This window comes from Balaenoptera physalus (assembly GCF_965194825.1).
Source record: "Balaenoptera physalus genome assembly, chromosome: 2".
NCBI classification, from domain to species: Eukaryota; Metazoa; Chordata; class Mammalia; order Artiodactyla; family Balaenopteridae; genus Balaenoptera; species Balaenoptera physalus.
In genome coordinates, this window is record NC_138883.1 from 126,292,593 (window position 1) to 126,316,896 (window position 24,304).

The following is a 24,304-nucleotide window of genomic DNA, read 5'->3' on the forward strand; positions in this document are numbered from 1 at the left end:
TCTGTCCCATGTTGGTCTGGTGTCTCCCCGTCCTCAAACACAACCTCTAGACAGAGACTCCCCAAACCTGTGTCTTTAGCGCCTACTCCCCTGAATTCCTAGCACACAGATTTTTTCTGTCAGCTGGGTCACTCCACCGAATGCACTCGCCAGCTCCTCAAATGCAGGGAATCCCAAATCCCATCTCTCCTCCACCTATAGCTCCCCATGATCCATAGATAGTGGACAAACCATCCTCCCAGCCTCCTCTTCCACTGTATCTCCCTCCCCAGGGAACATGTGAGTTCTAGCCTCTCCCTCCCTCCTGACCTGTCTCTCTCCCTGCTCCATAGTATAATAGTAATAATATATTACTATATAGTAATATAGTCATAGAAATGTTAACAACAGAAGCAATGACCATAATAGTGGCCAATGTTTATTAAGCACCCACCCTGCTGAAAGCTTTCCATGTATTAAATTGACAAAGCTTTGCACCCATGACACGAGGGGGCTCCTGGATTCTCCCCATTATACACTTGAGTAACGTTCAGTAGTTCGCCAGAACTATCTTGCTGGAAAGCATGGGCTCCAGAGTCTGCCAGCCTCAGCACTAAGCCAGACTTGGTGAATACCCTTGTTTACCACAGAGGTAGCTCCCAAGGGCAGGACCAAGAGCTGCTGACTTGGGGCTAAATCCCCTCCAGCGCTAATCCAAGTCTGGGGCAGGCAACAAGAGTGTGAGGAGAGGTCTGAGAACAGGGCTCCAGAGGCCCCACAGAGCAGGAGAGCACAGGCCAGGGTACAGTCAGGAGAAGGAGGTCTAGCTTTTTCCTTTGGGAGAGTTGGCACCAAAAAATTACCCCATCAGCAAGAATGTCCACAGAACATTCTCCCTAGAGGCTGCCCCCACCTCCTTCAAAGTAGTCATTTCAGGGTCTGTGGATCCAGCATCTTCTCTGTTCTGCCCGCCTGACCCGGAAGATTTGGGGTGGTGCACAGGATGGTGCCACGTGTGTGAAGCCCAGGGGGGCCACAGGGGCTGAGAAACCCACAGCAGACCAGTTTCGGATGGACGGCTGAGTATCTTCCCCCAAATTTTACAGATGACATTTTAGCATTTTTCTAATGAGTTTTTACTCTCCTTTAACTGGTTCCTTTAAGGGGTGATCTAACATTTTCAAGTTCTAGTCGATCCTCAGGCAAGTATCCGCAATTTCAGCAGGTGACGGGCAGTATCTGGTCCTTCACTGTTCACACTTTTCATTTACTGACTCTCCCCCTGCCCCCCAACATGATGGGAAGCCTGCTGCGTGCTGGGCAAAGGCAACATTGCTGGACATGTCAGCAAAGCAGAAGACTTGACCTCACGCCGAAAGCTCTCAGCAGTGGAGCCCCTCCAGGAGCAGAGTGCCTGCGTTACCTGTGTGTCCTCGGCACCCACGCTGCACCTGGACTGCTAAGCAGCATCCTGGTCAGCTGGCCCCTCAGAGCCGGACAGCCGTGGGAGGCCCCAATTCTCCAGGTCACACCTGTGGTCCCCAGGCTCATGCCCACACAGCTGGCTCCCTCTGTGGGGGGTGCCCCCACCGCCCCCAGCAGGCAGCTCCACAACTCCATGCTACACCCTGTTCTCTCCCTCCTCCCTTTTCCCCACACTGCCCAGACAAGTCGTGCACAACTATTAACACGATTACGGTAATTTCCAACCATTCACAGAAGCAGAGATACTAGTCCATACTTCCCATGTACCCCCAGCCCACCTTCAACAAGGACCAACAGATGGCCAGTCCCATGTCATTCATCTACCTTTCTTGTCTCTCTGTTTTGGAGCAAGGAGCTGGACAATTTAATATGTTCTAGGTCTTCTTATTTTGTTTACTGTCTCTCTAACTAGAGTGAAATAAACATGAAGGCAGGCATTTCTTTTCTAATCAGTTCACTGTGTTTTCCCCAGAGCCTTGAAAAGAGCCTAGCACACAGTAGGTGCTCAGCAAATACTTGTTCAATGGCTGAGTGCATGAATGAAGGAATGAACTTCCAGGCAGGCTCCTCCGGCCTCGGGCCTGTGCTTACATTTATGGGGCCACATGTAGTCAACCTTGTTTCCCACATCCCCACCTTCTCTGGCTGCTAGAGGGAGGGGATCTGACAAACTTCTACTGCTGACAGGCTCTTACCAAGCAGCCCCACGAGCTCAGGTGCAGGGCAACGTTCCTCAAAGTCTGCACCAAGTGGCAAAGAATATATATATATATATATATATATATATATATATATAGTACTGTACTATACTATACAAAGTGGACCATTGAACAACACGGGTTTGAGCTGTGCAGTTCCACTTATTCACAGGTTTTTTTCAATAAACACAGTATTACACCATCCGAGATTGGCTGAATCCATGGATGCAGAATCGCACATCCAGAGGGCAGACTATGGGACTTGAGCATCCATGGACTCTGGTATCCCCGGCAGGTCCTGGAACCAATCCCCCATCGACACTGACCAGGTGAATTTTCAACTGGGCGGGGGTCAGCATCCCTCAACCCGTGCTGCTCAAGGGTTGACTGCATATGTACATATCGTTTGTCAAACAGAAGAGGAAGCCCAGGCAGAGGTCTGATACTCACATGCACCCACGAAACCTAGTCAGGTCGTTGTTGGGCTTCTCACACTCTATTACGCTGGTGAACGTCAAAGGATTGAATTCGGAGACCTAAAATAATAGCACATACACATTAGAGAGATCTGGGCTCAGCCTGTCCATCTAAAAGGCACTTGCTTCTCTGTCTCCCACCCACAGCAGGAACATTTCATGAAGAAGGACTCTGCCTTGTAACCTGTGCAGGGTCTCTCTCTCACACGCACACACACCACACACAGAGCGCTTGGCCTGTGCATCTTTGTTTTTACAGTGAATGACAGTGGGCCCATAGAACTGTAGCTCTAATGCAAATTAAGCACATATGGTATAAGAGGGAAGCCACTAGTGACGGGAAGGAATGAGTGAGTTTCTTGAGACAGACCAGCACCTTCCAACTTTCTATATAGATTTAGAGAAGCAGATTCCATCTGGAAAATAGGAACTTAGAATAAAAATATCACTTCCTCAATGTGCGCTAAAAATTCTTCACAGATATTTGAGGAAAAACAGTTAAATAATCAATGTGTAAGCCAACAATTTCTTTATTATTCTGCTTGATGAAAAGATGACAGCTCACCACAAAGATAGTCCTTCATTAGAATTTGGCATTGATAGATGAAGCAAGGCCTGGCTCGCGTGGAGATGAGGCGTGGGGAGAGGGAAGGGGCAAGAGGAGGGGGGTGGTAGGGAGGGAGGAGAGAAATACCGGAAATACGTCTTTAGTGTAAATAACTGAGTACATTTATGGTTTTTTAAAAATCAGCTTGCTTTGATCAGGCTGGCCACTCTTTTTTCTCCATTAAGAGTCACACGTGGTTAAAAAAAAAAAAAAAAGGGACCTGTCTTTGCTCACGCAAGCATAGTGTCACAAAAAAAAGTGCAACTGGTTAAAAATCAGAGGAATGCCATAAACATTGTTGACATCCACCCAGATAACTATTACTCCAGCACAACAATGCCCTCCCTGGGACAGGATACGGCTGTAAAGGCAATGACTCAAAAGTCCGTCCTGAATGTTTTCCCGTATAGCATGTACATTAAAAGAACTCACTACATAGTAGTAGCTCAATTCAATAGCTGAAAGGAAAGTGCCATTTTAAAAGGCTCTTCCTGAAGTTTCATTAGCCATCAGCCCCTCTCTCTGTGGACTGAAATGGCCTCTGGCTCTGTTCCAGAGTAAGGCTATGCTTGGAAAAGCGGTGTTTATTTCAAGACTTGTGCTTCTCTTGAAGCCAGTTGGCTGACTTTTCCAGAGCAGACATCTGCAGATACAGTGCCCAGGACGGCCATGAAGGGAGGGAGTTCTGCAGCACACCAGGGTTATTCTTGGCAGACAGGGAGGATAGACTTAAAATACTCTGTCTCTGTTTATGATTCTTTCTCTCTAAGAAAAATGTAATGTGCATGGCTCAGAAACGGTAGAACATTCTGTCTCTGGGGCTTCAGAGCTGCATTTGTAACGTTCTACTAATAACCATGTGCCTTGGGGAATGTGCATGCCCAGGGCATGGGATGCCTGGCCTCGTCTGCTTTGTCTGGAACTGGGGAGGATTTTTAGAGCTGGAGGGATTTTTAGAGACTGTTATGGATTAAACTGTGTCTCCTTACCCCACCCCCAGAATCCATACGTTGAAGTCCTAACCCCCAGTACCTCAGAATGTGACTGTATTTGGACATAGGGTCTTTACAAAGATAATTAAGGTAAAATGTGATCATCAAGCTTAGCCCTCATACAATCTGCTTGGTGTACTTATAAGAAGAGGGAATTTGGACACAGACACAAACTGAGGGAAGATTGTGAAAAGAAAAAGGGAAGAGACACCCATCTACAAGCCAAGCAAGGAGAGGGGCTTCAAAGAGAGCAACACTGTGGACACCCTGATCTTGGACTCTGCAGCCTCCAGCACTGTGAGAAAATAAATTTGTTGTTTGGGCCACTCCTAGCCCTAACAAACTAATACAGAGACCATCTCTGAGTTTCCCATTTAAAAAGGGTTTCATGTCCGGAGCACACCTTTTGGATGAGAAAATTCTACTTACCTTGATTTTTTCCAACTTAATTGGCAATCTCTTAATAACCCCATTTAAGAAATATATTGATTCATCACTCCATCCAATCATCTACCCATCTCAGTCATGCCAAACTGGCCTCAAGGTAGTGCCCAAGTCATCCCACAGCCAACCTCCTGTTGACCTGGCACTAGAGCATGGACAGAAGGTCCAGTCTACCCTTCCATCCCAAGCATGCTAACTCCATTTTTAAAAAAAGCAGACACAAAGTTGGGGAAGATGAAAAAGTTCTGGAGATGGATGGTGGTGACTGTTGCACAAGAATGTGAATATACTTAATGTCACAGAACTGTACACTTAAAAAAGGTAAAAATGGGGAATTCCCTGGTGGTCCAGTGGTTAGGACTCCACACTTTCTCTCTGCGCTTTCACTGGCGAGGGCCCAGGTTCAATCCCTGGTCAGGGAACTAAGATCCTGCAAGCCGCACAGTGTGCCAAAAAGAAAAAAAAGAAAAGTTCAAAGCAATAAAGAGACCCTATCTGAAAATAAAACAACAACAAAAACGGGTTAAAATGGTAAATTTTGTTGTTATGTGTATTTTACCACAAAAAAAATGTTTAAAGAAAGCAAATATAAACATGCATTGAGAATTGACTGTGAAGAAACAGATGAATCATCAAGTAGCACCCAGCTCAGAGATCCAGGAATTTCAGTACAAATACAGAGAGCCTCATGCTTAACTCACCCGAGGGCACCTCTGTACCGATATCTATATCATAATCATCAACTACAGCTGCAATGTTTTATAGGTCACCTAATGCCAGGCATTGTGCTAAGTGCTGTTCACCACTGCTCACAGCACCACAATGAGGTTGGTTTTCAAACTACCTTTAATGTGGGGTAATTAAGGACCATGCCCAAGGTCAAGAGACCTTGGAGCAAGTGAGGGAAGCTCCTTGGCCTCCCAGACATCCAGCTCAGCCGCCGACCTCACCGAGACCATCTTGCATTAACAAGAAAAGATGACGTATGTATAAGCCAGAAAGTGTACAATTGATTCCACAGAAATTACCAAAGAAACAAACATGTCAAAGTTTGAATGTTTTCAAAAACATGCGTCAATTAAATGTACCCCTTTCCCATCTTCAGCAATGCCCCTGGATGTAGTTAGCACAGTTCACCCAAAACCGGAGTAAAAAAATCAGGAGCCCTGGGATTTACTCCTAGTTCTTCTGATTAAGAAATGCAGGCCTCTTGGCATTCAGACTTGGCTCTCCAAGGTCTCCGGAGCCCCGTGAATTCACAGTTCCATGAATGCAGAGGTGATTCTAACCCCCGCCCCGCCTGCAATGGCCTTGGTACTGGAAGGCGCTGCAGAAGCAGCATGATCCACGAGGATACCGTCACACCAGCAGGCCTTCAGCCGTGCCGCCCACTCTCTGCAGCTTGGTCACAGCACACCGGGCATCTTGGGCCAAGTGCAGCTGACATCATTCACTGCAGAGCCTGCATGTCCAAACAAGCACCTTACTGGCAATAAAATGCACATGGTTTCTGCTGCAAACATTTCTCAAGCTTCTTTGGATGAAGTGATTTGACCTCATTAGGTAGATGGAAAAGAAGAGGCAGGGTGGTGACACAGGGGAAAGCCCTGGGCCCTGCCTTTGAACTTGTATTTCTCTAGAAACTGTGGCAGCTGAGAACCTTGTGAGCCAAGTCACCCCAGATTGTGGTCCCTCCTTCTTCCCTCCGCAGATGCCCAACTCCCACATCCTCCTGGCACTTGGCACCCTCTCAGGTAGAACAGCTACCTGCGCAGGTGCCATGTCCCTGGTTCAACCACACAGGGGAGCCTGGTGTCTAATGCAGTGCCCAGACCAGTCGCTGAATGAATGTTTGATTCACCAGGAAGATTCTTTTTTTTTTTATTGGAGTATAATTGCTTTACAATGTTGTGTTAGTTTCTGCTGTACAATGAAGTGAATCAGGTATACGTATACCTATATCCCCTTCCTCATGGACGTCCCTCCCACCCACCCCCATCCCACCCCCTTAGGTCGTCACAAAGCACCAGGCTGAGCTTCCTGTGCTTTATAGCATGTTCCCACTAGCTATCTATTTTACACATGGTAGTGTATGTATGTCAATCCTGATCTCCCAATTCATCCCACCCTCTCCTTCCCCTCCTGTGTCCACATGTCCATGCTCTACATCTACGTCTCTATTCCTGCCCTAAAAATAGGTTCATCTGTACCACTTTTCTAGATTCCACATATATGCGTTAATATACGATATTTGTTTTTCTTTTTGTGACTTACTGCACTCTGTATGACAGTCTCTAGGTCCATCCACATCTCTACAAATGACCCAGTTTCGTTCCTTTTCATGGCTGAGTAATATTCCATTGTATGTATGTACCACAACTTCTTTATCCATTCACCTGTCAATGGACATTTAGGTTGTTTCTATGTCCTGGCTATTGTAAATAGAGCTGCAATGAACACTGGGGTACATGTGTCCTTTTGAATTATGGTTTTCTCAGGGTATATGCCCAGTAGTGGGATTGCTGCGTCCTATGGTAGTTCTATTTTTAGTTTTTTAAGGAACCTCCAGACTGTTTTCCACAGTGGTTGTATCAATTTACATTCCCACCAACAGTGTATGAGGGTTCCCTTTTCTCCACACCCTGTCCAGCATTTATTGTTTGTAGATTTTTTGATGATGGCCATTCTGACTGGTGTGAGGTGATACCTCATTGCAGTTTTGATTTGCATTTCTCTAATAATTAGTGATGTTGAGCATCTTTTCATGTGCCTCTTGACCATCTGTATGTCTTCTTTGGTGAAATGTCTATTTAGGTCTTCCACCCATGTTTTAATTGGGTTGTTTGTTTTTTTGATATTGAGTTCCACGAGCTGTTTGTATATTTTGGAGATTAATCTTTTGTCTGTTGCTTCGTTTGCAAATATTTTCTCCCATTCTGAGGGTTGTCTTTTCATCTTGTTTATGGTTTCCTTTGCTGTGCAAAATTCTGTTATCAATCTTGTGTTTCACATTTGCATTAAATTAGTGGTCCCCAACCCTTTTGGCACCAGGGACTGGTTTCGTGGAAGATAATTTTTCCACGGATGGGGGTAGGGCGGGGTTGGGTGGGGGATGGTTCAGGCTTTGGACCATTACCGGTCCATGGCCTGGGGGTTGGGGACCACTGCATTAAATGAATACCCTGTAAAAGCAAAAGTGGACTTCCTCCATCCTAAAACAGAAGCAGCGATGTCTGAAAAAGGCCATTTATAGTCCATTAAAGCAGACGCATTATTTTTTACCATAAAAAAGTTACGTAGGGGGCTTCCCTGGTGGCACAGTGGTTAAGAATCCGCCTGCCAATGCAGGAGACACAGGTTCGAGCCCTGGCCCGGGAAGATCCCACATGCTGTGGAGCAATTAAGCCCATGTGCCACAACTACTGAGCCTGCGCTCTAGAGCCCACGAGCCACAACTACTGAGCCCGCGTGCCACAACTACTGAAGCCCGCGTGCCTAGAGCCCGTGCTCCACAACAAGAGAAGCCACTGCAATGAGAAGCCCGTGCACCGCAAGGAAGAGTAATCCCCGCTCGCCGCAACTAGAGAAAGCCCACATGCAGCAATGAAGACCCAACACAGCCAAAAATAAATAAATAAATTTAAAAAAAAAAGTTACGTAGGAATTCCCTGGTGGTGCAGTTGTTAAGAATCAGCCTACCAATACAGGGGACAAGGGTTCAAGCCCTGGTCCAGGAAGATCCCACATGCTGTGGAGCAACTAAGCCTGTGTGCCACAACTACTGAGCCTGTGCTCTAGAGCCCGCAAGCCACAACTACTGAGCCTGTGTGCCACAACTACTGAAGCCCGCACACCTAGAGCCCGTGCTCCGCAAGAAAAGAAGCCACCGCAATGAGAAGCCGCTGCACCGCAACGAAGAGTAGGCCCCGCTCACCGCGACTAGAGAAAGCCCGCACAGCAACAAAGACCCAATGCAGCCAAAAATAAATAAATAAATAAATAACTCTTAAAAATTAAAAAATAATTTAAAAAAATTAAAATGTTACATAAACCAGTTTACATTGCTTTGCCGATGGGATAAGCAGGTGCTGCCAGCAGGAACCCCACCTGGATCTCCCCGTGGAGACTTCAGAGTGAAGCTGTGTTGTCTTGGTCTCTGGGTCCCAGAGGAGGCTGCTGAGAGGACCCACAGAGCCTGGCAACACCACCTCCTGCACCAGCGGCCAGACCTGGGCACGCATGAGCTCCTTCTGTTCTCTACCTCTGGGACCCCCATCCTGAAGACGCCCTTTGTGTCCTGTGGTCTGTCACGATCTCCTACACACAAGGGACTCAGGGTTCCCCTCCACCTCCAGCCTCAACATCACTGCCCCACAGTGGCCTTCGAAGGCTAATCACCCTACTTCAGCTGCTGCACTACGGAATGAGATCTGCACCTCCACGCAGCAGCCAGGCTCTGCCCAGGGGGCCCTGAGGTGACCCTGTCGGCTGCCCCCATCCCTCCTGGCACCCGTTCCTGCACTCAGGTGCCCTGGAGAGGCCCACACCTTTCCACATGGCTTCCTTTGCCCTCCCACCTGACTCCACCTGGCTAACCGCCCCCTGCACTTGAGGATGTGACAGCCCCCTGCCTTAGGTTGGGCAGGCGGATACTGCTGCTCCGAGCTTGCATGGCCCCCACACACACTGCTCCTTCCCTAGACCTCAGATTCTCTGAGGACAGGACTTCTGTTTCCTCAAGACCAGCACAGGGTCTGGTGCACACACGACCCAGGGGTGACAGATGTTTATTCCTCAAGGATCTCAAGTACCGCAAGCTCCCGAATCGACCCAGAGCTCCATGCTGAGCCCTTGGAGGCCTGGACCCCTTGATTGCCAGGCACCCCTTACCTGATGCTAAGGCAGATGGGGCTGCCAGGGGGCTGGTAGGGCCTCTCTGCGCTCCAGAAAGCACAGTCCCTCTTTTACAAGTGTTAGGGTAGCAATATCGAATGATTTCTTCATAGCCTCTTAATCTGGCTGCTTACTTATTGACGATGGGTGAACAATACCTGCATTAATTTAGGCAAAGCATTTAACCCAAATGCATGGAATAACTACCCCAACTCTTATTTTCCATTTTTAGTACAATTTGTATTTACTACATACCTGTCAGTGCTGTGGGCATTCAAAAGAGGGCAGACGGCCCAATACTGAATGAGGGAATGAGTGAATGAATTTACTTCTTTACTGCAAAGATTAGATTGCCAAATCAATATTTTCAGTCAGTTAACCTGAAATGGGAAAGAAATCGTCTACCACGGTGTCCCCTGGCACATGGCAGGGTGTCCCCTGATCAATCCGTTTTTATTAAATAACTAAAAACCTGAATGAAACCAAAGGCACTCTGGTCCTGGGAGCAGGAGAAGCCAAATGTATAAGGAGTCTTCAACCAAAGAATCTTCTCTCCAATTGGTTTCATAGTTCAGTGTAACACTGGGAGTTTATGCCCAATACAAACAGAAATAGGATAGAAATGATCACAAAACACATTTAAGTAACTAATCTACAATTGCAGGAGTCTGACTATCATTTAACACGTCCTAGATTCATAAGTGCATAAGGAGGCTGGCACAGCAGCTGGTGACAGGGCCCTGGATGGCAGGCAGTCCAGAATGTGGCGATTTTTCTGAGTGCCACACCGGCTCCTGATCCATCAGCGTCTCCAGGGAAACAAAGCTGACAGGGACAGCAGACAGGCATCAGGGCCTCAGCGGGCCTCACAGGAGGCTTCCAAAGCTCAGAGCCTTTGACAGCTGATAGAGACCTGATCCAGGGGTGTCTGGGCTGAGACCTTCTTTTTCCAATTGCAAATTTTCCTGCCACAAGTACCTGCACTAGATTTCCCTTTGTGTGAAGGTAGAAAGCCAGGCTTTCATTTGTTAAATCTGACTTAAAAATGCACAAGCCAGACCTCCCTTCCTTCCCTACCTTTTTGTCCTTTGTTCCCTTGTCTCCTTGCTGGTTCACAGTCAAAAAGCCTCAAAGCTTTAGTTTAGATGGTAGCCAAGTACAAAGGCTCAGAGTGCTGGGTTTGAGCCTGAATTCTCAAAATTAAAAGGCTTGCTTTCCCTCTCACTACAAATGCTCCATGCTGCCTCTGTAGGCTGTGATTGCCAGCAGAGCTGCACTTTTTTTTTTTTATCAAACGTGTAAAGAGTATCTAAGGGCTGGCTATGCCTTCAGACAGTTAAGCAATAGAGTTGTTTTTATAGAAAACCAACTTCAAAACCTAAATGAGGGCCGTTCTTTAAAATAGCCCTCTTAAAGAATCTGTACTTAATCCAACACGGTGCCACTGCATAAAACACATCTGGATCGGCGCTGCTGAGCTGATCTGCTCTGCCAGGTGACAGGCCAGCCTGTCTGCTTCCCAATGTCGACTGAAAAAAATGCACAACCTAAAAGTTGAGAGTTGTGTTTTATTCCGCGTACATTCTGAGGACTTCACGAATAGGACACAGCATCTCAGATAACACTCAAGAACCATTCTGAAGAGGTGGGGTGGGGTGGCCAGGATATATAGTAGTTTTTGCAACAAAAGACCAGGTAGTCGGAACATCAAAAGATTACTGTTGATTAAAGAAAACCAGATATATCAAGTTAAGGAATTCGGTGCTTTTCTCTGTATGGGAAAGATGCAAGAGTCTGGGTTCACTGAAATCATTCCTTTGATATGCATCTCAGCTATCTGGGGCCAAGTAGCCTGTGCTTTCTCATCCTGAGTTTCCTCAGGCTGGCTGTTGGGGTGAGGGTGAGAGTGCCTTCAGGGCAAACATTGTTTCCATCCCGAGTTCCCTCAGGGCTCACTGTCCCTAAGGTGATGGCTTGATGGATGCAACATCCTTTTTTTTTACTGATATAGCAGGTGATATTTTTCATTCACACCAACCACAGGCCTCCAGTACCTCTTTCATCACCAAAGGTGATACGTGAGGTGTAGGCACAGACTGGGCAGCGGGGTGTGAACCTGTCCCGTTTTGGAGATCACTGAGCAGACAGCCCAGCTGGAAAAAAGGCACCCACCTCTCAGAAGGTGGCTTGAAGGGAACTGAAACCTGGGGTGCATTTATAACCAAGTGGATTCTGAGGACAGCTCCCAAGGGTAACCATGTAGGAGACAGTCATACTGCTGGTGTTAGAAGAAAATCAGGATGGAGGACACAAAAAGAGGTCAGCTAAGGAGCCCTTGCACTAACCTGAGAAATGACCAAAAGGGCAGCAGGAAAGCAGAATTCTAAAGAACAACCAGACTAGTTCACTCATTGGAATTCAAGAGAGAGAAAAAAAAAAATGCTCAGCTTGAAAGATAGGCAATTTGGACCAAATGTCCAGCTGGGGGCAAATAGAAACACTGGACAAAATATTAAAAACGACTGCCCAAAGGTATCAGAGATTTAACAAGAAGGTGAAGTAGAATCAAATCTAGAAAAGACAAAAATCTGGAGAGTTGGGACTGATCTTTGGGGCCTCTTCTTCCTTCAGGGAGTCTCTGGTCTCTAAAAGAGGTAGTAGAGAAACGAGTGGTGCTAATGAGACCAGTGGTGAGTGAAGGACCTGAGCCAGTTTCCTCCCTCTGCTGTAACACATGTGCTATCTTCCAGATCTGGAGGTCAAAAGTTGGAAAGGGGCCTCACTGAGCTAAAACCAAGGTATCCAGAGGGCTATGTTGCTGTGTTCCTTCTGGAGGCTCTAGGAGAAAATCCACTGCTTTGCCTCTTCCAGATTCTCGAGGCCCTTCCCATTCCTTCACTCACAGCTTCCTTCCATTTTCAAAGTCAGCACCTGGGGATGGAGTCTTTCTCACGCTGCATCTGACATTCACTGTGCTGCCTCCTCTTTCACTTCTAAGGGCCCCTGTGATTACTAGGAGACTGCCTCAATAGTTCAGGATAATTAGTGATATTATCCCCACCTCAGGGACAGCTGGTTAACCACCTTAATTCCATTTGCAACTTTAATTTCCCCTTGTCATGCAACACAACATATTCCCCGGTCCAGGGGATTAAGACATGGGCAACCCTGAGGGGGCTATTATTCTGCTACCATAGAACTCACTGGGGCCTGGCACCCCAGAGAGAGAGAGAGAGATAGTGAACCAGAAGTAAGAGTGAACCTTTGTGCAAACTGCTCCCCAGCTTAGGGTCAACCAGGTGGCCCAGAAAATATCACCCCCTGGCACTGGATTAAGGTCATTCCAGATTGCGGGAACTCCCAGATAATGAACAAAACAAAGTCCTCACTTAATAAAAAAAATACATATAATCCTAGTCCTCAAATTATTTATAAGAAATAAATTTCCAAGTACAATGTCAGACACATACTCAGAGATAACCAAGCACAAAACAAGATAAGGTATCATACAATAAGAACCAACAAAAACAAGAATAGGATCAGGCTTATAGGGACTTTAAATTACCATGCTTGCAATGATCCTGAAGCTAAAGACAAGATTGACCAGACTGACACTTAGAAGAGCTAGAAACTATAAAAAGTGACTTAACAGATTTAAACAAATGAACACCTCATACCAGCCAGAATGGCTATCATCAAACGCCTACAAATAATAAATAGTGGAGAGGATGTGGAGAAAAGGGAACCCTCCTACACTGTGGGTGGGAATGTAAATTGGTGGAGCTACTACGGAAAACAGTTTGGAGGTTCCTTGAAAGACTAAAAATAGTTACCAGATGATCCAGCAATCCCACTCCTGGGCATATATCTGGAGAAAGCCATAATTCAAAAAGATACATGCACCCCAATGTTCATAGCAGCACTATTTACAATAGCCAAGACATGGAAGCAACCTAAGTGTCCATCAACAGATGAATGGATAAAGCAGATGTGGTACATACATACAACAGAATATTACAAAGAATGAAATAATGCCATTTGCAGCAACGTGGAGGGACCTGGAGATTATCATACTAAGTGAAGTAAGACAGACAGAGAAAGACAAATACTACATGATACCACTTATACGTGGAATCTAAAAATATGATACAAATGAACTTATTTACAAAACAGAAAGAGACTCACAGACAAAGAAAACAAACTTATGGTTACCAAAGGGGAAAGTGGGGGACAAATTAGGAGTTTGGGATTAAAATATACACACTACTATATATAAAATAGATAACCAACAAGGACAGGGACAGGGAACTATACTCAATATCATGTAATAACCTATAATAGAAAAGAATCTAAAAAAGAATATACGTGTATATATATAACTGAATCTCTTTGCTGTATACCTGAAACTAACACAACATTGTAAATCAACTATATTTCAATAAAAATTAAACAAACAAAAAACCAACTAGACCTGAAAAAAAAATAATTACAAGCTTGATGAATGGTTCAATGGAAAATTTGGTAAAGCTGAAGAGAAAATTAGTATACTAGAAGTTAGAAGAAAAAATAGAATAAGGCATTGGGAGACTAGAGGTTGAAAGCTAACAGAAGAGAGGGTAAGAGACACAGAGGAGAGAGGGGGAAAGGCTGACATATTTGTCATTGGGAAGGAGGGAACGAATTATGCGGGAGGAATATTTGAAGAAATAATAGCTGAGAATTTAGTAAATCTGATTAAAAGCACCAAACCACAGATCCAAAAACCTTAAATAGGTAAAGGGAGATTATACCTAGGCACACGACACTAAAATGCTGAAGACGAAAGAAGATAAAATCTTAAAAGGAAACTGAGAGTGTCACTGGCAGACTAGAACTAAAGAAAATCTAAATAGTACTCTTCAAAGAGAAGGAAAAATGGCCCTGGTTCAGATGCAGGAAAGAATGAAGAGCAACAAAAACGTAAATGTGAGGGCAAATGTAAATACATGGTGACTGTATTAATAATAATGACATCTCAGGGGATTTATAAACAGATATAATTATAACACATACCTATAAGAGCATGTAAGTTAAGAGGGAATAAAAAGATGTTAAAAGAAAAAGAAAAAGTCCTTGCATAGTCCAGGAAGAGGATAAAAATCAATTCATATTTATTAAATACTGATAAGTCAAAGATGCATGCTGTAATCTCTAATACAACCACTAATATAAGAGTAAAGGAATGTATAACTTCCAACCCAACTGGAGAAAGAAAAATAAAACCCACAATTGGGAATTCCCTGTCTGTCCAGTGGTTAGGACTCAGACCTTTCACTGTCAAGGGCCCAGGTTCGATCCCTGGTCAGAGAACTAAGATTCTGCAAGCCATGCGGTGTGGCAAACAAAACAAAACAAAACAAAAAAACCTCTCAATTAATCTAAAAGAAGGAGAAAATGGAGGAAGAAGGGAAAATGGTGCAGGCAGAACAAATAAAAGATGGAATCATCACACTCAAATGTGCTTCCCAACAGTAATATTAAAAGTGAATCATGTAGAAAGAGATTAACCAAGATGGCGGAGTAGAAGGCCGTGCTCCCACTCACTCTTGCAAGAACACCAAAATCACAACTAGCTGCTGGACAATCATCAACAGGAAGACACTGGAACTCACCAAAAAAGATACGCCACATCCAAAGACAAAGGAGAAGCCACAATGAGACGGTAGGAGGGGTGCAATCACAGTAAAATCAAATCCCATAACTGCTGGGTGGGTGACTCACAGACTGGCGAACACTTTTACCACAGAAGTCTACCCACTGGAGTGAAGGTTCTGAGCCCCATGTCAGGCTTCCCAACCTGGGGATCCGGCAACGGGAAGAGGAATTCATAGAGAATCAGACTTTGAAGCCTAGTGGGAATTGATTGCAGGACTCCGACAGGACTGGGGGAAACAGAGACCCCACTCTTGGAGGGCACACACAAAACAGTGTGCGCATCGGGACCCAGGGGAAGGAACGGTGACCCTGGAAGAGACGGAACCAGACCTACCTGCTAGTGTTGGAAGGTCTCCTGCAGAGGCGGGGGGTGGCTCTGTTTCACTGTGGGGACAAGGACACTGGCATCAGAAGTTCTGGGAAGTACTCCTCGGCATGAGCCCTCCCAGAGTCTGTCATTAGCCCCACCAAAGAGCTAAGGTAGGCTCCAGTGTTGGGTTGCCTCAGGCAAAACAACCAGCAGGGAGGGAACCCAGCCCCATCCATCAACAGTCAAGTGGATTAAAGTTTTACTGAGCTCTGTCCACCAGAGCAACAGTCCGCTCTACCCACCACCAGAGCCTCCCATCACGTCTCTTAGATAGCCTCAAACACCAGATGGCAGCCAGCAGAAGCAAGAAAAACTACAATACTGCAGCCTGTGGAACAAAAACCACATTCACAGAAACATAGGCAAGATGAAAAGGCAGAGGGCTATATAACAGATGAAGGAAAAAGATAAAACCCCAGAAAAACAACTAAATGAGGTGGAGATAGGCAACCTCCCACAAAAAGAATTAAGAATAATGATAGTGAAGATGATCCAGGACCACAGAATAAGAATGGAGGCAAAGATTGAGAAGATTCAAGAAATGTTTTACAAAAACCTAGAAGAATTAAAGAACAAACAAACAGAGATGAACAATACAATAACTGAAATGAAAACTACACTAGAAGGAATCAATAGCAGAATAACTGAGGCAGAAGAACGGATAAGTGACCTGGAAGACAGAATGGTGGAATTCACTGCTGCAGAACAGACTAAAGAAAAAAGAATGAAAAGAAGTGAAGACAGCCTAAGAGACCTCTGGGACAACATTAAATGCAACAACATTCGCATTATAGGGGTCCCAGAAGGAGAAGAGAGAGAGAAAGGACCAGAGAAAATATTTGAAGAGATTATAGTCGAAAACTTCCCTAACATGGGAAAGGAAATAGCCACCCAAGTCCAGGAAGCGCAGAGAGTCCCATACAGGATAAACCCAAGGAGAAACACGCCGAGACACATAGTAATCAAATTGGCAAAAATTAAAGACAAGGAAAAATTATTGAAAGCAGAAAGGGAAAAATGACAAATAACATACAAGAGAACTCCCATAAGGTTAACAGGTGATTTCTCAGCAGAAACTCTACAAGCCAGAAGGGCATGGCATGATATACTTAAAGAGATGAAAGGCAAGAATCTACAACTAAGATTACTCTACCAGGCAAGGATTTCATTCAGACTTGATGGAGAAATCAAAAGCTTTACAGACAAGCAAAAGCTAAGAGAATTCAGCACCACCAAACCAGCTCTACAACAAACGCTAAAGGAACTTCTCTAAGTGGGAAACACAAGAGAAGAAAAGGGCCTACAAAAACAAACTCAAAACAATTAAGAAAATGGTCATAGGAATATACATATCGATTAATTACCTTAAATGTGAATGGATTAAATGCTCCAACCAAAAGACACAGGTTTGCTGAATGGATACAAAAACAAGACCCATATATATGCTGTCTACAAGAGACGCACTTCAGACCTAGGGACACATACAGACTGAAAGTGAGGGGATGGAAAAAGATATTCCATGCAAATGGAAATTGAAAGAAAGCTGGAGTAGCTATACTCATATCAGATAAAATAGACTTTAAAATAAAGAATGTTACAAGAGACAAGGAAGGACACTACATAATGATCAAGGGATCAATCCAAGAAGAAGATATAACAATTATAAATATATATGCACCCAACATAGGAGCACCTCAATACATAAGGCAACAGCTAACAGCTATAAAAGAGGAAATTGACAGTAACACAATAATAGTGGGGGACTTTAACACCTCACTTACACCAATGGACAGACCATCCAAAATGAAAATAAATAAGGAAACAGAAGCTTTAAATGACACAATAGACCAGACAGATTTAATTGATATTTATAGGACATTCCATCTAAAAACAGCAGATTACAATTCTTCTCAAGTGCACACGGAACATTCTCCAGGATAGATCACATCTTGGGTCACAAATCAAGCCACAGTAAATTTAAGAAAATTAAAATCATATCAAGCATCTTTTCTGACCACAATGCTATGAGATTAGAAATGAATTACAGGGAAAAAAACGTGAAAAGCACAAACACATGGAGGCTAAACAATACGTTACTAAATGACGAAGAGATCACTGAAGAAATCAAAGAGGAAATCAAAAAATACCTAGAGACAAATGACAATGAAAACACGACGATCCAAAACCTATCAGATGTGGCAAAGGCAGTTCAAAGAGGCAAGTTTATAGCTATACAAGCCTACTTCAAGAAACAAGAAAAATCTCAAATAAACAATCTAACCTTACACCTAAGGGAACTAGAGAAAGAAGAACAAATAAAACCCAAAGTTAGCAGAAGGAAAGAAATCATAAAGATCAGATCAGAAATAAATGAAATAGAAATGAAGAAAACAATAGCAAAGATCAATAAAACTAAAAGCTGGTTCTTTGAGAAGATAAACAAAATTGATAAACCATTAGCCAGACTCATCAAAAAAAAGTGGGAGAGGACTCAAATCATTAAAATTAGCAATTAAAAAGAAGTTACAGGGCTTCGCTGGTGGCACAGTGGTTGGGAATCCACCTGCCAATGCAGGGGACGCGGGTTCGAGCCCTGGTCTGGGAAGATCTCACATGTCGTGGAGCAACTAAGCCTGTGCGCCACAACTACTGAGCCCGCATTGCACAACTACTGTGCGCCTAGAGCCCATGCTCCACAATGGGAGAGGCCAACATAATGAGAAGCCTATGCACTCCAATGAAGTGTAGCCCTCGCTCACCACAATGAGAGAAAATCCGCGCACAGCAACGAATACCCAACGCAGCCAAAAGTAAATAAATTAGTTTAAAAAATAAAAATATCCTGTTTAAAAAAATAATAAAAATAATTTTTTAAAAAAAGAAGTTACAACAGACACTGCAGATATACAAAGCATTCTAAGAGACTACTACAAGCAACTCTATGCCAATAAAATGGACAACCTGGAAGAAATAGACACATCATTAGAAAGGTATAACCTTCCAGAACTGAACCAGGAAGAAATAGAAAATATGAACAGACCAATCATAAGTAATGAAACTGACACTGTGATTAAAAATCTTCCAACAAACAAAAGCCCAGGGCCCAATGGATTCACAGGAGAATTCTATCAAACATTTAGAGAAGAGCTAACACCCGTCCTTCTCAAACTCTTCCAAAAAATTGCAGAGGAAGGAACACACCCAAACTCATTCTATGAGGCCACCATCACCCTGATACCAAAACCAGACAAAGATACTACAAAAAAAGAAAATTACAGACTAATATCACTGATGAATACAGATGCAAAAATCATCAACAAAATACTAGCAAACAGAATTCAACAACACATTAAAAGGATCATACACCACGATCAAGTGGGATTTATCCCAGGGATGCAAGGATTCTTCAATATACGCAAATCAATCAATGTGAAACACCATATTAACAAACTGAAGAAGAAAAACCATATGATCATCTCAATAGATGCAGAAAAAGCTTTTGACAAAATTCAACACCCATTTATGATAAAAACTCTCCAGAAAGTGGGCATAGAGGGAACCTACCTCAACATAATAAAGGCCATATATGACAAACCCACAGCAAACATCATTCTCAGTCGTGAAAAATTGAAAGAATTTCCTCTAAGATCAGGAACAAAACAAGGATGTCCACTCTCACCACTATTATTCAACATAGCTTTGGAAGTCCTAGCCACGGCAATCAGAGAAGAAAAAGAAATAAAAGGAATACAACTTGGAAAAGAAGAAGTAAAACTGTCACTGTTTGCAGATGACATGATACTATACATAGAGAATCCTAACGATGCCACCAGAAAGCTACTAGAGCTAATCAATGAATTTGGTAAAGTAGCAGGATACCAAATTAATGCACAGATATCTCTTGCATTCCTGTACACTAATGATGAAAAATCTGAAAGAGAAATTTAGGAAACACTGCCATTTACCATTGCAACAAAAAGAATAAAATACCTAGGAATAAATCTACGTAGGGAGACAAAAGACCTGTATGCAGAAAACTATAAGATGCTGATGAAAGAAATTAAAGATGATAAAAACAGATGGAGAGAAATACCATGTTCTTGTTTGGAAGAATCAATACTGTGAAAATGACTATACTACCCAAAGCAATCTACAGATTCAATGCAATCCCTATCAAATGACCAATGGCATTTTTTACAGAACTAGAACAAAAAATCTTAAAATTTGTATGGAGACACAAAAGACCCCGAATAGCCAAAACGGTCTTGAGGGAAGAAAACGGAGCTGGAGGAATCAGGCTCCTGGACTTCAGACTATATTACAAAGCTACAGTAATCAGGACAATATGGTACTGGCACAAAAACAGAAATATAGATCAATGGAACAGGATAGAAAGCCCACAGATAAACCCACACACTTGTGTTCAACTAATCTATAACAAAGGAGGCAAGGATATACAATGGAGAAAAGAGTCTCTTCAATAAGTGGTGCTGGGAGAACTGGACAGCTACATGTAAAAGAATGAAATTAGAACACTCCCTAACACCATACACAAAATTACACTCAAAATGGATTAGAGACCTAAATATAAGACCGGACACTATAAAACTCTTAGAGGAAAACATAGGAAGAACACTGTTGGACATAAATCACAGCAAGATCTTTTTTGAACCACCTCTTAGAGTAATGGAAATAAAAACAAAAATAAACAAATGGGACCTAACGAAACTTAAAAGTTTTTGCACAGCAAAGGAAACTACAAACAAGATGGAAAGACAACCCTCAGAATGGGAGAAAATATTTGCAAACGAATCAACAGACAAAGGATTAATCTCCAAAATATACAATCAGCTCATGCAGCTCAATATTAGAAAAACAAACAAACCAATCCCAAAATGGGCAGAAGACCTAAATAGACATTTCTCCGAAGAAGACATACAGATGGCCAAGAAGCACATGAAAAGCTGCTCAACATCACTAATTATTAGAGAAATGCAAATCGAAACTACAATGAGGTATCATCTCACACCAGTTAGAATGGGCATCATCAGAAAATCTACAAACAGCAAATGCTGGAGAGGGTGTGGAGAAAACGGAACCCTCTTGCACTGTTGGTGGGAATGTAAATTGATACAGCCACTATGGAGAATAGTATGGAGGTTCCTTAAAATACTAAAAATACAATTACCATATGACCCAGCAATCCCACTACTGGGTATACATCCAGAGAAAACCATAATTCAAAGAGACACATGCACCCCAATGTTCATTGCAGCACTATTTACAATAGCCAGGACATGGAAGCAACCTAAATGCCCATCAACAGATAATGGATAAAGAAGATATGGTACATATATACAATGGAATATTATTCAGCCATAAAAAGGAACACAATAGGGTCATTTGTAGAGACGTGGATGGATCTAGAGACTGTCATACAGAGTGAAGTAAGTCAGAAAGAGAAAAACAAATATCATATATTAACGCATATATGTAGAATCTAGAAAAATGGTACAGATGAACCGGTTTGCAGGGCAGAAATTGAGACACAGATGCAGAGAACAAACGTATGGACACCAAGGGGGGAAAGTGGCAGGGGGTTGTGTGTGTTTGTGATGAATTGGGAGATTGGGATTGACATATATACACTAATATGTATAAAATGGATAACTAATAAGAACCTGCTGTATAAAAAAATAAAATAAAATTCAAAAAAAAAGAAAAAAATCAGTGTAATTAGCCACGTTAGCACAAAAGGAGAAAAATCATACAATCAGCTCACTTGAAGCAGAAAATGCATTTTATATAATTTGACATCCATTCATGATAATGTCTCTTAACAGAATAAAAATAAGAGGGATCATCCTTAGTCTGTAAATGCTATTTAGCAATATCATACTGAAATGTCATATATAATAGTGAAAGGTTCAAATTTTTCCCTTTAAGTTTCATATCAGAGAAAGAATGTCTGATATCACCACTTTTATTGGAGACTGTATTGGAGGTCCTTGCCTTTGCAAATGGGCAAAAATAGGAACTAAGACTATGATAACTGGAAAGGTAGAAATGTTATCATCATTAACAAATGAAATGATTATATTTGTAGAAAATCTAAAATAATCTTCAGAAAACTTGTTAGAATTAGTAAGTGTAAATCCACTTATTAATTAGCAAGGTTTCTGGATACCAGATCAACCACTGTATTTCTACAGATTGTATACACATACATACATATATATGCATGTATAGTGCATTTACTACTTTGTAAATGCACACACATTGCATTTATATACACATTATAGCAAGCTAACCAAATCATTTTGCTAGAACGAAATCTAACAAGAATGTACAAAGACTCTGTGTTGAAAACTAGAAAGTGTTATTAAGACATAATTAATGGAGAAATATATAGTATTTATGAATTAGAGAATTCAAAATTGTTACAATATTGATTCTCATCTCTCCAAATTTATCTATATATTCAATGTAATCACAATCAAAATTCCAACCTCTTTGGGAATTCATTTGGGAACAAGTTTATTGTAAAAGAATGGAAATGCAAACAGCCAGGAATAGTAATGACACTCTTGAAAGGAAGAGCAAAGTGGGAGGAAGACTTCTAACACGTACTAAGACTTATCAGAAAGCTACATAATTAAAACAGTACAGTGCTGGTATAAGGACAAACTAAGGACAGACAAATGGATAGAAGAGCATGGAGGCCTGCAAACAGAGCTGTGCATGATGGTCATCTGATCTACGATACGGTGGTGCTGTTCTGTGTAAAGGGTGTCTTTTCAATAAATGATTTTGGGATAACTGGGCATCCACATGGGAAAAGGAAGTCATCTACAAAAATCAATTCCAGGCGGACTGTGGCCCTAAATGTGAAAGGTAAAGCAATAAAGCTTTATAAAGTTACAGGAAAATATCTTCATGATACCAGGGTAAAGAAAGATTTATTAAATAGTAAACTAGAGAGATTAGTCACAAAGGAAAAGATGAATACTGTCTTCTAGAAATATTAGTAACTTCCCTTCATCAAAAGACATCACAGAAAAGGTGAAGAGGCAAGCCACAGAATGGGAGAAAATATCTGCATAGGGCTTTTATAAAAGAATATACAAAGAATTCTTCGAAAATAATTACAAAAAGACAGGTAACCGAGCCATCCTCCTGAGGGGCAATCCCCTTGCAGAACTAAGTGCCCAGGGGAAGAGGTTGGGAATGTGTCATTGAGTGAACTGAAAGACAGGTACAATACCTATGAGAAAGGCAGGAGATTTTTAAATTTAAAGTTCAGGACTTCTGCTACTGGTCAAGATTTAGTAACAGAGACAGGACTTAATCTAGAGTTGAAAACAACACATAAAATATATAAATCAAAGACCTTCAAGACATGGAACATTTGGACAGCAACACCTGAAAGATGGAAAACAAAGGAACTGAGTCCTACAGATGCCCCAGATTACTGCCCAGACTGAAAGACTTTACAGGCCATGACTGTGGAGGGGAACCCAGATGGCTGATTTCCTCAGTTGACAAGCTGGACCTGGGAGTCCAAGGAGACTAGGAGAGTTAGTTTGCAGGACAGAGTACCAGAGAGGAGAAAAGTACACGGAGAACATCAGAGATCTGCAGAGGTTCCTCCGTGAGTATCCAACAAGGATGATAGATGCATACCTGTGAAGGAATTGTATGTGGCAGGGAGAGAAACAATCAAAAAGGGTTAGAGGGTGCTGTGCTCTGGGCTCAAACAGGTCCTGGAACAGTAACTGCTCCTATCAACCAGACTGGGAAAATGCATAATCCATGGGCACTGGTAGGGTATTCAGGTATGGAGAATAATTAACTTGAAATGAGTACTGCCTTGGACACACCTAACAAATCAAACTGTTCTCAGTTACTTAACTGCAGTCCAAAGCAAAGCTCAAGAATATTTAAAGGAACATGAAAATAGGCAGCACCCAATAATGTAAAATCCAAATACACAGCAGGAAAATAAGATCCATAATGAAGAGAATAAATAAATCCTTTGAAACTGATCCAGAAAAGAGACAGTTGTTAGAATTAATAGGAAAGGGCATTGAAATAGTAATTATGATTGGATTTCCTATGATTAAAAGTTTAAGTAGAGACAGGAAAGGCATAAAAAAAAGACCCAAATTGAACATCTAGAGATGAAAATGACAGTGTTTGAGATGAAAAATAAACTGGATGAGATGAACAGCAGACTAAGAATTCCAAAAGAAAAGACAGTGAACTTGAATGACTGAAACATAAACTATACAAACTAAAATACAAAAAGAAAAAGAATCAAAAGGAAAAGAACATCAGTGAATTATGGGACAAATTCAAGAAGCCTAATATTTGACTACTTGGGAGTCCTCAAAGGAGGGGGAGGGTATAAAAAATATTTGAAAAAGTAATGGCCAAAAAGTTTCCAAATCTGATAAAAACTATAAACCTACAGAATCAAGAATCCCAAGGCCAAAAATTACAAAGAAAACTACAAAGGCACATCATAATCAATTTGCTCAGAACCAAAAATCTTCAGAGCAACTATGTTACATATAAAGGTACAAAAATAAAGATGACTACAGATTTCTCAGTGGAAGTAATATAAACAATAAGCAGGGAAGCAACATCTTCAAAGCACTGAAAGG

At 42.4% G+C, this 24,304-nt stretch overlaps 1 protein-coding gene across 3 annotated transcripts in view; it reads right to left on the reverse strand.

Moving 5' to 3' along the window:
- Window positions 1-24,304, reverse strand: part of ATP10A (ATPase phospholipid transporting 10A (putative)) — a 185,939-nt gene that overhangs the window by 66,687 nt on the left and 94,948 nt on the right. For all 3 annotated transcript variants that reach the window (XM_082450197.1, XM_082450196.1, XM_082450195.1), the window contains exon 3: window positions 2,613-2,698. In XM_082450197.1, the coding sequence (XP_082306323.1) occupies window positions 2,613-2,698 (86 nt within the window). The remainder of the gene's footprint in view (window positions 1-2,612; window positions 2,699-24,304) is intronic.